The sequence below is a fragment of the Trachinotus anak genome, unplaced genomic scaffold (assembly GCF_046630095.1).
Source record: "Trachinotus anak isolate AG129_WGS33_773 ecotype Australia unplaced genomic scaffold, CSIRO_AGI_Tana_v1 ptg000007l, whole genome shotgun sequence".
Lineage (NCBI taxonomy): Eukaryota > Metazoa > Chordata > Actinopteri > Carangiformes > Carangidae > Trachinotus > Trachinotus anak.
The window spans coordinates 13898686-13912981 of NW_027273858.1; the positions used below are offsets into that span (position 1 = coordinate 13898686).

Here is a 14296-nt window from a genome sequence, read left to right on the forward strand (position 1 = left end):
ACTGTGACGAAAACCACTGACACCCTGATAGTGTGCGTTGGTTTTCTATGCCGTTATATAAGTGACCGCCCGCCCCTCGCTACAGTCGCATGTGAGGGCGATCTGGCTGCGACATCTGTCACCCCATTGATCGCTAGGGTTGATTCGGCTGATCTGGCTGGCTAGGCGGGTGTCCCCTTTCTCCCTCACCGCTCCATGTGTGTCCCTCCCGAAGCCCTGCGCTCGGTAGAAGAGGACGAGGTCCCCCCCGGCGGACGACCATCCATCGGTATACCAGTAGCTGCGCTCCCCTGCTAGAACCTCCAAACAAGCTCAAGGCCCAGTTGTAGGAGAAACGTAGGGAAGTCAAGCTCCAAGCTTCAGACACATCCAAATGCGGTGCTGCACGTGGCAGTCTGCCTTACTTTTAGACACTTATTAGAAAGTCTTGTTTGTGTTTATTCAAAACAAACAACATAGCTTAGACACAATTGCCAAATACATATTTTTATTTTTATTTATTTATTCAGCTGAATCACACTTCAATCAAAGATTTACTGAAAACAGCTTGCACATCTGTGTGTGTGTGTGTTTATATAACTTATTATATATTTATTAAATAATAGATAATTTAATAAATAAATAATATATATATTTAAATAAATATATTATCATATATATATATATATATATTCGTTAACGAACGTTTGCTAACATTAGTATGTAATGTAATAGTAAAAGGTATTGAAAACATTTGCCTTAAAAAGTGAAGAGCTAATCTTGAACTACAACTTCCTGTATGACCACGTCCTGTGTCTCTTTTTTAAATACTGGTAATTATAAAGAGCACCACTTAAAACCACTGAAGTGTTTGTCATTCATAATGTGGCTGGCCTCTGGCCCCTATTTCACTTGAGGCCCTGTACTCCTGTAGGTTTTGTGATGTAGAAAATACCTCAGGAGTGCTGTGAATATTTGTTGGAGAAACATGGAATTTCATTTATTCTGCCCTGGCTTGTGGCTACACTTAAGTCCTGTTATTTCTGCTTGAGGAAATTCAATTTGTTCCCACATATCCATTAGGAATAAGAGAATATCTCTGTTAGGTGTCAATAATGTACAATGTAATGTTATGTGCAAGAACACTGACCTCTAAGGGTGTCAAAAGTCACTTTTACTTGATGAAATTACATCTTTGTTCTTTCCTGCACATACTAATGCTGGCAAAAACACATTTCATTACATTATGTCTTAACTCTAGCAAAATAAATTTTAATCAAAGCACCAGATCAGTAGATACACTATATTCATCTATGTATAGCATTAACAGTGAGATTTTACTGACCTGGCTTAACCTCTAGCAGCAGATTAATCCAGCTGCCCTTCTGTACCAGGACTTATGTGCTCGTGTGGCCAGACATGGAAAATTGACTGGTATGTAACATTTGATTAGGAAAAAAAACCTACAATCACAAAATCAATTAAAAGTCTCAGAAAAATGTCACATGTTGAAAATATGGTACCCAGTCAAAAGTTTAATTATACTCAACTTGCCGTTCAATAATCACACTCAATTTGGCAAATGGAATGGAACATGTTAATTTGGATAATGTTACTGCTGAAACTAAAACAGATTTCTACAATGAGGCAACGACTTGCATTGTATCCATTTAAATTTACAGCACTGTGTTGAATGTCAATACACAACTAATAGTTAACTGATTGACAAGGCAACCATTATGATTCAAACAGCAGTAATGTAAAAAATGACTGTACTGTACAGAGGCAAAGTAATTAGTTAGCCAAAAACAAGTCACAGTGAAGTTTTCTTTAAGTTATAATATGCATATTATGTATACAAGTTGGTGAACAACATTCAGTGATAAATTTGATACAAAACCGAGGGTACAGGTGTAACCTCTGTAGGACAGTAGTTAAGTTACAGAAATACAAAATAAAACACTGAGGAGCAAATCTGAGCTCAGATTTTTGGCTGGTTGCATTTAGCCGTACACATACACTTAAGATATTTTACAACTCACAACATCCATAGTACACATAATGAAACAAAATTTATTGCTGTTTAAGATGTATGTACAGATTTTGATTATAAAACAACTAGGCCTACTCTTTGGAGGTTAAAGAGTTCTTAGGAGCACAGATCTCTTTTCTGGGCACAGATCAAAGCTCCAGGGAGGCCACTAGCGGTGTCCATATTTGGCAGACCAGTCTGTTCGCCCATGGATGGTCTGTACCGGCGGGCGAGGCAGCAGTCCAGGGGTGCTCTTGTTGGCCAACTGCATGTTGGTGGAGGTGTTCATCTGACTCCGGCCAGAACGCCACGTTGCATAATCTAACATAGCAATGAATATACAATTAACAATGAACAGCTTTGTTTGGAGTTTTCCAAAGGACATCAGTAGGTGGTTGGGTACACTAAAATTTCATATTAGCTGAAACACAGATAGGATAATATCACAGAAAGCTCAAAGCTCAGAAATTTGTGCTTACTTGATGCTGTTGATTCCACTGATGGACCCTGATGCCCTCTGTGACCGGCAGAACCAATGTCTTTTTTGTAAAACGATGGCATGTATCCACCTGGGATTGTATTTGTACCTTACATTAAAAACAAACAAACAGATCCATTCATTTGAACCTATTTAACAGTGACAACGATGACTTGCAGAGACTACGGTGAAATTACTGTGTAAGATGCCCATTCATTACCATGAGCACCTCTGCTTGGTAAAGTCCCTCCAAATGGAATACTACTGTTACCCCAAAGATGGCTTCCACTGAAGTCTTTACTGGTATTTATGGCCACGTTCTTCTTTGTGCTAATACCTAAAGGAGACAGTAAGATTATTAGATACGTTCTCTTCTAAAAAAATTAATAAATAAAACAGGTGAAAGTGAGGAACAACATCACACAAACAAATGTCCAGGTTCATTGAAATAACTGCAAATATATGTAATAAAATATGGTCAGAAATCACACAAAAAATGCATGCATCTTATCAATTGAAACACTGATACTGTTGACTGTTTTTTTAATTAATGACAGCCTCTGGTCCTTCTAAGAAATTCTTAAAATATACAGTATATTACCAGGTAAATATCTTGACTGCCTCAAGTAATGTTGTTTAGCAGAGGCAGTTCTTGATGGCTCTTGGTAGGCTGTAGTCTTGTTCAGGTTTAAAGGCGCATCGTCCTTTCCACTGGGTTGACTGAAATCCAGAACATTTCCATATCTGAAAGAGGGCATTCAGTGAGACGAAGGTGGTGTGAATTAGACCTATCTGCTTGTGGTAACACTGATGTATGGACATCAGTTCAGGCTCCAGATCCTGTGTTGCATTCAAGTAATATATTATAGAGCCTTTGTTTATATGTCTTTACAGTGCAGATGCCACTGAATCTGCCCTTATAACAGACGATAACCTCACCTACTCAGTGCGTCCTCCGCCTGCCTCGACCTCTCTGTGGAGAAGCTGCCTTTTCCAAGAATACTTAAGGATGTCAGATCAGTTTCCTCATACTCGTCCCAGTCTTCACCCTTAAGGTGACCTGTGCCATGGCCCCAACGCCGCCGCCCTCCTTTAGTTTTCAACTGATAGCTCAGCAGGTTGGCATTTTCTGACTCCTGTCTCATTTGCTATGAGAACAATCAACATCAGCCATGCATATGAGGAATAATTTGCACAATTACAAGTTAGAAGAAACAGCTTATACTGGTATATTTGTGTAGATATTCTGACTGTCAGCCTCTGTTACCATGAGCCTGTAGTATAGAATTATTCTATGCTACAGAATAACTGTAAACCAAAAAAAGAAGTGAATACCAGCGAACGATCTAACCACTTGATGGAGTCAGTATATCAGTATTATGTTTACATCGAACAGCCAGATATAGAGGAACCAAGGTTTATAGCATTGCTACCCCTCAAACATCTACATTTATACTGCATGAAAAGGCTTCACTCAGTCACTGGAAGAAATAAAGAGGGGATATTTGAAATTTCACAATAACTAATAGTTGTTACAGATATTAACAGATATATCGTACACACACGCGCACGCGCACACACACGCGCGCACACACACACACACACACACACACACACACACACACACACACACACACACACACACACACACACACACACACACACACACACACACACACTTCCAAGCCAGACCCAGCCTCACCTTGCTCTGGAGACTCTTGTCAGCAATGTAAGGAAGATGGCTCTGTGGTGTTACTTCGGTCTGTTCCTGCTTCAGGATGTGCTTCGGCTGCTGCTCTCGCAACAGCCCTGTGTGCCGTTGGTACACTGCCGCCTGGGCAGCTGTGGATACAGGGGAGGGCTGGATCTGCTGGAGAGGCCTGGAGGGGGAGCAGTGTTGGTTGTGAGGTGGAGGCTGGGACGGGGGCACAGGCTTAAGTAGCAGGGGTTGCTGCTGCAGTGTCTGTTGTGACTGTAAAGGAGCCTGCAGCGGCACAAGACCTGGCTGAGGTCTGCCTTGCTCCAGGATCTGCTGAGGAGTGCCCAAAGCCTGGCCCACATGGAAGTAAGAGTACCTGAGAGACTGCAAAGATAAAATGATTTCAAACACCAGCAGTTTTAAATGTGACTGTTAAGCTGTGATGGCTCAAATATAGGTCAGACACTACCTGGGCAGAAGCTGGTCTCTTCTTGGGATCCCACTGAAGCAGGTCTGCCATCAGATGGATGGCCTCAGGACTGGCATTTGGAATCAGTGTCTTCAGGTTACTGGGAACACACTGGGGCCAGCGGAAGTTCATCGCACTTGCCAGCTGGTATCCCTCCGGCCAATCATTCTAGAGGAAGAAGACGCGGTCCATCTTACACACTGCATTTACATCAGACTTACCAAGAAAATCAGATTTTATTGACAGTAATAGTAGTAGAAGAGTAGAAGACGAATAGTCACTGAAAAAATAGTTAGGTGACCTCTGTGTGTGATACAGGACAAATAGCTGCAGTACTAGACAAAAATCCCTTATACCCATTGATTTAAACAATATCACATCTTCCCCCTCTCTATGACAATCAGCTTTTTACTCCACCTTCCAGCATGGCTCATCAGATCAACTATAACCACGTTTGTCTTCCAATGTGGTTTGACAGCGTGTCATCACAAATTAGTTCTGATTGAGCATAACCCAACCCTTACTGTGTTGTCATGTGTTTAACTGTTCATAAATACTTGTACTTATTCACCTTTCTGTGAACATAAAATATATTTTTTATCAGTAAGATTCAAATGGATAAACCTTTTTGGCTCAGTATTTTTTGTGTTTTACATGTAATAAATATTACCTTCTTTGGTGTACCCAAAACTTGGCAAATCTTGAATATGGTGTCTACTTCACTGGAGCCAGGGAAAAGAGGCCTGAGGGTATAAAGCTCTGCCATGATGCAGCCAACTGCCCACTGGTCTATGGGTGAACTGTAGGATGTGGATCTGAGGAGCACCTCTGGTGCTCTGTACCTAGTCAAAAAACAGGGGGTACTTGGACTTGAATGTACTGAACTTTTATTTTGGCTAAGCATAAGTGCATTATGTTGACTCACCATCTGGTCGAGACATAGTCTGTGTATGGTGGTCGAGATCTGATCTCTCGGGCGAGCCCAAAGTCAGCTATTTTCACCAGCTCTGGACCCATGCACAGAAGATTCTCAGGCTTCATGTCTCTGTGAAAAAAACCTGACAGAGACACACTGCATGATCATCTTGACGCAAAGAAAGTTAAAAAAACGTTTTAAAAAAAGTGCAACATTTAATTGAGCACTCAGGAGTAGTAAACAGACGCACCATGTTTATGAATGAATGCTAGCCCCTGGAGTATCTGAAACATAATATTTCTGACAGCAGATTCAGGAAACAACCGAGTCCTACAGCAAGAAAGAAACAGATCGCAAACTTAATCAAATAAGCAACTGTAAGCATTTACCAAAAATGGTTTCAATGTGAAAATAATATACAAATAAATATACACACCTGTCTTTCATGAGCTGATATAAATTTTCCTTCATGTACTCAAATATAAAGTACAAGTGATCATTTTCACGAATGACCTCCTTAAGTTTGATCACATTTGCATGATTGAGTTTCTTTAAGGACTGAAAAAATAGAGAGAGGTTATGTAAGAATATGTGGAATACATAAAGAAAAAATGATGGTAGAAATAAAAAGTTACTCTAAACATGCTGGATAATACACACAAGTCACTGCAGCACATTCAAAAGCACACCCTACAACTACAAAAGAAAACCTTCTTGTTAAAATATAGCTTATGTAAGAACACAATGTAGTTTGGGGGTGAATGCTGCAAAGGTGGGGTTTATGCTCAAAATTTAAAAGGGAAAAATAAATACATAGTAATAGAAAGCAGGATGGACATATATATATGTATATTCTTTTCCCATGCACTGGGATGATATAGGTTTTACCATGCTAAATTTTAGTAAGGAGGAAAAGCTGTAAAGAGGGATTTTGACATTTATTGTGTGACATGCTGTACTTATAATCTAATTAGCAGGACACTAAGGACCAGCATGTTCTACATGTTTTGCTGCGTTAAGGTCAAGCTCTAGGAAAGGGAGTGTGTAGGCCAGGGATGGGAACCAGAGCTCAAAACCAATAGCACACAAGAATCACCTTCTACTCTTACAGCTGGTGTGACTCTCAGCTGCGAGGAAATTTGAACAGTAACATACTGAATTGGTGTGAAAAGAAACAACAGAAAGTATATATTTGACAAATGGGCTAAACCGTACAGCATTGCATTACCTACAAATCATCAAGTTATCATGATGTTACTTATAACTTCTCTATTTGAGCAAAAAAAAGAAAAATCAACCCAATCAGAAAGTCAGAGGTGTGACCCTAAATTCCTATTTACAATGTCACTGCATCAGAACATGTGTAACATCAAACATTCAACACATCACCTGTAAAGGTAGTCTGATGAGTTTTCTTGTAAACAAAACTTATGTTTATATTTGGTGTTAATTACTCAAAATAAACAGTGTCTCACATTAAGACCAATGTGATGAATGGAATTTCTTCCTCATAAAACATTTGCAAAACCAATTTCACCAGACTAACATTAGCCATGAAAATGTCAGCCATTGGACCATTTTGGATACAACAAACATGTCAGGGGGTCACATGACTACCAGAAATAGCCAAGTTAGCACCTGTGCTAATGCTTTTGCCAGCCAACACTTGACAGTTTTACAGTGCATCTAGCCTATTGATGCCTTCAGCTATTTTTGTCTGTCTTTAGTTCATTAAATTCAGCCTGTAGCAGATATACTGTTGTTTCACTCCTCTAAAACATTGTTTTTAAAATGCCTAAGATTGGAGAAAACTCCATTGTGGGACTCTGATACCAAGACTGAACAGCCAAGTTAACAGAAATCTGTTGCAGCCAGTATTACAGTGCATTAATATAGGCACATACCAATCACTCCTAAACAAAGATGCAACTGCAACTCTACATTGATTACATTCATTATTGTAGTACAGAAATGGGAACTCCCTTTAAGATGATCTTGGGTTGATTTTTCCATATTTCTTTTGTGCTCTTCAAATGTGTGAAAATGTTAAAATGATCAACTGACCTTAACTTCACGGAGGTTCATGCATTCTTCCCAAGAGTAGAATTTTCTTTTCATTCTGAAAAATATTGTTCTTGTTAATATGTTGAAAATGACATTAAATTGCATGTCAGTCTCTTTTTTAAGCTGTTGTAAGTCCAATAATCACAGAACAAAAGTCCACACTTGATAATACCCTTGTAGTTGCCCTGCACTGTTCTCATAATCCTTACAGATGGGCTATAACAACATAGACCACTGGTTTTCAGAGAAAATATACAGTATGGTGCAAAACATCACCGCTCAACTTGACAATGAAAAAAAAAAAAATCTATTGCAAATTGCAGTGAAACACACACACAACTTCCTGATACTCACTTCTTTATGGCAACTAGTTCTCCTGACTCCAGACTACGGCCAAGGATGACTGAGCCGTAGGTGCCATCCCCGAGCTGTCTGATGGTAGTGTATCTATTCATTATGCTTGTCCTTCCACAGCATCATCAGGGGGCAGATAATAATTGGGTTGAAAATAGAAGATGTTTTCGCCTCCTGCTGCTGAATGCAACCAGATTTTCCTGTGACAACAGCAGAAGACCACAGGCAGAGCTGCAGGACTCATGGTGTCATGGACTTGCCTCCTTCTAGCTGAGAGAGTGAGGGAAGTGAGACAAAAACTTTATTAATTTACAATGTACATGGCTCAAAATAAGCCATGTATGATATGACTTGGCCATCTGACACAAACTAATCACTAAATGGGGCATTTTGTGATTTCAAAACTTGTCAGTTCATACCTTAAATCCCAGTTTAATAAGTTTACTAGTTTGTGAAACCATATGCAATACACAGTGTGATGTGTAAACTTTCAAGTCTCCACACTGCGCATTCACTTCTTGTGAAAGCAACACTTCAAAAAGCTTGATGCAATTTATCATTCTGCTATTCAATTTGCTACTAATTCCCCCGTTAATACACATCACTGCTTTCTGTATTCTCTGGTCAAATGGCCCTCTCTGCATACTCGTAACATTCAATGGTTTAGACCAATTTATAAAAACTCTTCTTGGATATTCATCCCCTATTTAAGTCAGTTATTGCAGCCAATCTTGGTGGCCAAGCACAATACAGATCTTCTTCTTACATCGGAGTAAAGGCCCCTAAATCCAACACATCCTTTGGCCTATTGTCAATCCAGTCCGCTGCTGCTAATGATTGGAATTGACTGCAAAAAAAATTAAAATTTGACAAAATTTATCTCGGTCACTGCTTTTAAAGGCCATCTTTTAGATGTTTTCACAATACTTATAAATCTTTTAATTCTGTTCAATATGACTATTTAGTAATTCTTGTTTGTTTTCTTTGTCTTCTTGTCTTGTGTTTTAGTTTTTTGTTTATTTTCTGACACTTGCCAAGCCATCATTGTAAATAATATGTTCTTAATATCTTGTCTGGTAAAATACAGGCTAGATTTTTTTTTTTTAATTTGAAAAACTGCCAAAGTGGTCCTTTAAGTAATGCAAGTAAATATCTCTAGACTGAAATGCCTCTACCAATAACATGTTTACCAGTGTTAACTGTTGCAGACAGTACCTAGTCAACATAGCTCCTACTTGCTAAAGTTAAAAGCCTACAGCCTACATTATTTACCACCGTGCTATTTCCACATTTCTCTTTTTGTGAGGTTTGGTTCTTATGCAGCTAACAACTGTAGCTGTATTGTTTATTTTGTGATAATAGTGCTAACTGAAAGCTAACGTAACGATAATTTAGCACTGAATATTCATTATTCTGCTAGCACACTGAAATTAGGTCCATTTGTTTTGACTTAGCTAATACAAGGCCCGGGCTTGTGCGTTTTCAGGTAAATTTTAACGAGTGTTTTCAGCAGTTAATGGTCGCAAACGTTGTGCAATTAACGCTAATTGTACTGTGCTGCTGGTGTTGGCCCAGCTGCTGCCAAAACACAACAGCACCGGTTGAGGCTGAATGGTCTCCTAACTCACCTGAATAAAACGAAAAGCAAGCAAACAACACTCACCTTCCTCACGTCAGATCGACAACAACACATAGCCGAGCATCAGTTGTCTACGTTCAACAAATGGCCGGGCGGCTGAAAACATAAACATAAACACGATGTCAGCTAGGCCGTTTGGGCAAAGAGCTCATCGAAATCTCGCGTTGCTGAGAAAACAGCTTGCGGTCTCATCACAACAAATCACAGCTCTCCTCAAGAGGCATGGGTACGTACAAGAGCAAGCGCCCAGTTAATGTCTCCACTGCGGCATAAAAGCGATGGCGATTCAAAGCTGTTGAACGTGATTTCTGGCTTTGCCTTGTTTCAGTCCGCGGAGTACATGTATGCAGACAAAAACCTACCACGCTTTAAAGGAAAGAAATCAATATGAAAGTTAAAAAAAAATAAAACAACGATTCACAAATTTATAATCGATTAAACACATCGTCGTAATCGTTCATAACAGGAAAAAAAAACCACGACATTAAAAATATATACCACAAAAAACGGGAAAGTTTCTCGGCGCACAACAAAGACGGAAGTGAGAGACCATCATATCTCTTGCTCTGCATTCTTCTTCTCTGGTCAACCTGCAGTGAAGAAGTAAGGAACATTTTAATTTGTACACACACACACACACACACACACACACACACACACACACACACACACAAACAAACAAACAAACAAACACACAACTCTAAGTGTTTTGTTTGTAAAATAGTCTGCATTGTACACTGGCCAAACAACTGTTATAAAAGTATTAAAGTAATTAAAATTAAGTAATTATTATTATAAACTACCATTGCATCAAAATTTAAGCTAATGCTGGCATTATAATGTGCAAACTTTTAGATAGCATCTAATGCTAGCCTTAATGTTTGCTTAATGTTAGTGGCACTGCATTACTTCCTAGCATTAGCTTCCTGCTAGCCTTGTATTACAGAGGTTAGTGGCTAATGTTACTCACATGTTTTCATCTTACTATTCAACTAATGGAGACCAAAGTTTACAGCTAACTTTACTGGTACTGTGTAATGAAGCTTAATGGTAGCCTTTGTCCACAAGTTAGTAGCTATAGCTAGCCTTGTAATACTCAAAGGTGAGGAGCTAAAGCTATATTTTTAATTGTAAAGTCTAAAAGTTAGTAGCTCATACTAGCCTAATATTCAAAGGTTGGCTAATTGTACCCTTGCAATTTCCAAAATGAGCAGCTAATACTAGCCTTATATTGTACAGCTTTTTAAGTTTAATAGCAAATGTTATGTTATGTTACTGACACTGTTTAATTAAACTTAATGCTAACCATGTAATATTCAGAGATTAGGAAATAGGAAACACTTGCACTTACAAATGTATGTGTGCGTGACTGTGACTGTTTGTGTAATACAACAACTGTGAGAAAACAAACCTCACTCTTTGAGCTAGACTTCCACTAGTCTTTAGCACTGGAAACACTTAGTATGACAGGATTGTTTATGGTTAGTGTTGCATTCTGGTTAAATAGATACAGTTCTTCTATATAAATTGGTTTAATCTGAGCACCTTGACTTTTTCATACTCACGATGGACTCCAGGAGTTTCTCTTCAATGCTCCTGCTGATATCATCAATGGTGTAACAGGTTATATCATGACTGTGGGGGTGGTCATACGTTTAAAATACTGTGTTGATAAGTATTTGTCTGATTTGGAGCAACTATACAGTTTTTTAACAAAATTCTAATTTACATCTTCTTTGTAGTGTTGATGTTTCAAGATAAAAGTTTTTGTCACTTAATTTCCAAATGAGGAAAACTCAGACCCTGTGAATGAAGTTTGGGACTGCCCAGGCAAATTTCTAATTACAGAAAGGGACTACATAAGCAGCTGTACTTTCTCAGCTGAGTGAGAAGGATGTCTGTGCAGATGTGGTGTGGTGCAGTATTTTGGTTTACTTAAATCAAATCTTTATGACACCCAAAGTTAGCAGCTAAAGTTATTGATCTTTTTTTTCATTTTGACAGAAAAATAGAAGGTTTCACTTTGATTTTAATTTTAATTTAATTTTATATAGCATGACTGATACTGTTTCCTTTTAATTACATTTGTAATAGCTATATCTTAGCAACTAATGTTACAGTAACTTTTTCATTAGGTCTCTATCGGTTAATTATATATTTTTCATTCTAGCAGGAAATCTGAACTTCTAAAAGTGCATTAAAATGCCTGACAATTACGTTTCATTTCTAACTCTGCGAGACACACTAGCCCCTGTCCCTCCCTCTTGGACTTCTCTTGTAACAGCCACCACAGTTAATGTAGGCAAACTGAGAGCCCTACAGAACAGCATCCACCTCTCTTTTACCTGCCTTTATTGGTGACAACCAGGTAATGATAGTGTTTGCCCTAATCATTGGCATTGGTTGCCATTGTTGTGATATCAAACTAATATTAAAACATCTCAATACAGCCAGCCTATCTCGGGCAATAGCCCTCCATTAAGCTTTACAACAAGCAAGCTACTCTGGTATTAAATACCATTGTCAATGAAAACGAGAAAACTCCAAAGATAGGCTCCTTAGATAGGCTGTCAACAGGCGAGTCCCCAGTTCGACTGCCAGACTCTTTTCTGCAAGTCATTTCTCTTTTCTGTGTTTCCTTTCCACTCACTCTACACTACCCTATCCAATTATAAAAGTATAAAATGACCAAAAAAAATAAAACTTGAAAAATATGCATTACATGGGACATGGTCTATGTAATCATATCTAGATATCAGAAATGTAAGCTGATCTGTCACCTGTCACAAGAAAATGTGCCAATATATGATACGTTCACTGTTTACATGCTCATACAGATAAAGAAAGGTTTTACAATATAGCAAAGTATTGATTCTTACTCCGTCCACCCAAAATATACTGGTAGTTGTAGTCAATCCAACTCATGGTCATTTCAGTGCAATAGTTCAGAGCATTTACAAGCTCAGATCTGAAAATTTGATGGTTAATCTAATTTTACTGAACTGCAACTGGTCAAAATCACACATAAAGCTGCCACTTTAATTTTAGTATTTTTCCATTGCAGCACAATGCTCCCTTCACCTTCACCTTTGTACACAGAACGCACTTAGCCTAATTGTTGCAACTGGATGTAGGCCTATATATTGTAGTTTCAAGGGTATATTGGTTGGTTTATTTATTTAGAGAACAGCTTTTTTCAATTTTGTGTAAAGACTTGATATTTGATATTGAATTATCATTATAGACCACAAAAAAAATTATGTGTGAAAATGCCCTGAAGCATGCACAGTGTGGCACTGTTTTCTGTACCTGTTCTTGTGATAAATGTAGAAATGCTCAATGCTTAAATTGATACTTTTGTTGAAATCTGTGGAATATGTTAAAGTTATATGTAACTTTTCCACATTAAAAAAGTTGACTAGATCTATGTCATACATATGTTTTTGAGTTGTGTACCTACATTATCCCAAAGGTTTCTTGCAATTCTCAAATTGGAGAAATACAGAATTTAATCATGGCAACGATCCATTTCATTTGGTTGGCTGTCAATGATGTTATATCCCCTATCTGCATGTGTCAGCGTTGTGGTTCCCTTGAATGTTTTTCAATAAAGATCGAAAAAGAAAGAGAAAGCATTGTGCATTGAGCTTATTCTTTCAGTCAGCATCAACTGTTAGACATCATATAATTCAGGAGAACCTACCCTTTCTTTCTGGTGCAATATAAAGTCACCATCATGAATTACCTTTGAGTAAGCACACAATACTTGACAAAAAACTAAAAAAACACCTAGTGAAAAAAAGCTTGTGTCTTTGTTGAATAACTCCATCGTTAACCAGGGAATTTTTTTTTTTCAATGTGTAAAGTTGTATTTAGGTGCTTTGGGGCCCCATGTGAAGTTTCATGTATTAATGGCTCAGTTTTCGCGCCTCCCAGTGACACTAGGAAGCGCACTATTGTCCGCTCAACACCCCTGACCTGATGCATCACTGCTCCTCCACCTTGCATTACCTAGTGCTCCTACAGTAGGTTACTAATACACCACCAAGATTCTTTATACAGCACATTAATAGAATACATGTGTGAAGATTAGTTTTATAATATGTTAGTGTAATACTTTGAGTATTAAGTGTGAATCTTCATGCATTTCCTTACCTTTTAGTCTCAAATATGCAGTTTTGTATCACAAAAATAGTCTTTATTATTGTGTAAGGGTAGCTTGTACTCCAAAATAGATATTCACACATGCTCCCACTGATACATTTAACTATATACTAACATATATATTTAATTCATATTTAACTACCCCTAAAAATCATGTTTAGCATGTTACTCTAATTCCACAACATTTAGTGGGGGAAATATAACCTGCTTTAATGCACATGTTAACTTGATTCAGCTGTGCCGATAATATGCACATTCTTTTAACATCTTACTTTTTAAAGTGCGTCCCAAGCAGCATATTCTGTTGTCTCCATGATCCACCATTGCTGCAAAAAAAAAAAAAAGGTGCATTGGAGTGATCGGAGATGATGCGACTCTCTCTCTCTCAAGGGCTCTGGGAGAATCTGGTAAAAGACAAGAACTCCCAACACCATCTTTTGTTATTGTTTTGATTGGGAGACTCCTAGCTGCCAAAGTTACATACCGTGCATGCAAACTTCCA

General features: G+C 38.3%; 1 protein-coding gene across 3 annotated transcripts; it reads right to left on the minus strand.

Annotated features, from left to right (window-relative positions):
- Window positions 1-1494: 1494 nt before the first annotated feature.
- LOC139623016 (serine/threonine-protein kinase ICK-like) lies at window positions 1495-9936 on the minus strand. 3 transcript variants are annotated; one of them, XM_071480804.1, is made up of 15 exons: window positions 9865-9936; window positions 9655-9726; window positions 7992-8261; window positions 7638-7692; window positions 6010-6131; window positions 5824-5903; window positions 5583-5715; window positions 5328-5499; window positions 4658-4825; window positions 4192-4572; window positions 3429-3637; window positions 3091-3233; window positions 2710-2826; window positions 2491-2598; window positions 1495-2332 (listed from the first exon to the last, which is right to left on the minus strand). In XM_071480804.1, the coding sequence occupies exons 3-15, from the start codon at window positions 8090-8092 to the stop codon at window positions 2181-2183; spliced, it is 1941 nt and encodes a 646-aa protein (XP_071336905.1). In that variant the 5' UTR covers window positions 8093-8261; window positions 9655-9726; window positions 9865-9936; the 3' UTR covers window positions 1495-2180. The 3 variants fall into 3 exon arrangements, with proteins under 3 accessions (XP_071336905.1, XP_071336906.1, XP_071336904.1); XM_071480805.1 differs by lacking the exon at window positions 9865-9936 and having other exon boundaries at window positions 2491-2580; window positions 9655-9795; XM_071480803.1 differs by lacking the exon at window positions 9865-9936 and having other exon boundaries at window positions 9655-9795.
- Between the last annotated feature and the right edge of the window lie 4360 nt (window positions 9937-14296).

Excerpts from the sequence above, each read along its gene's own strand:
- LOC139623016 (XM_071480804.1), bottom strand. The coding sequence starts at position 8,092 with ATGAATAGATACACTACCATCAGACAGCTCGGGGATGGCACCTACGGC. Across the intron at positions 7,693-7,991 it reads GAACTAGTTGCCATAAAGAA|AATGAAAAGAAAATTCTACT; the intron begins GTGAGTATCAGG and ends AATATTTTTCAG. Across the intron at positions 4,573-4,657 it reads AGAGACCAGCTTCTGCCCAG|TCTCTCAGGTACTCTTACTT; the intron begins GTAGTGTCTGAC and ends TTATCTTTGCAG.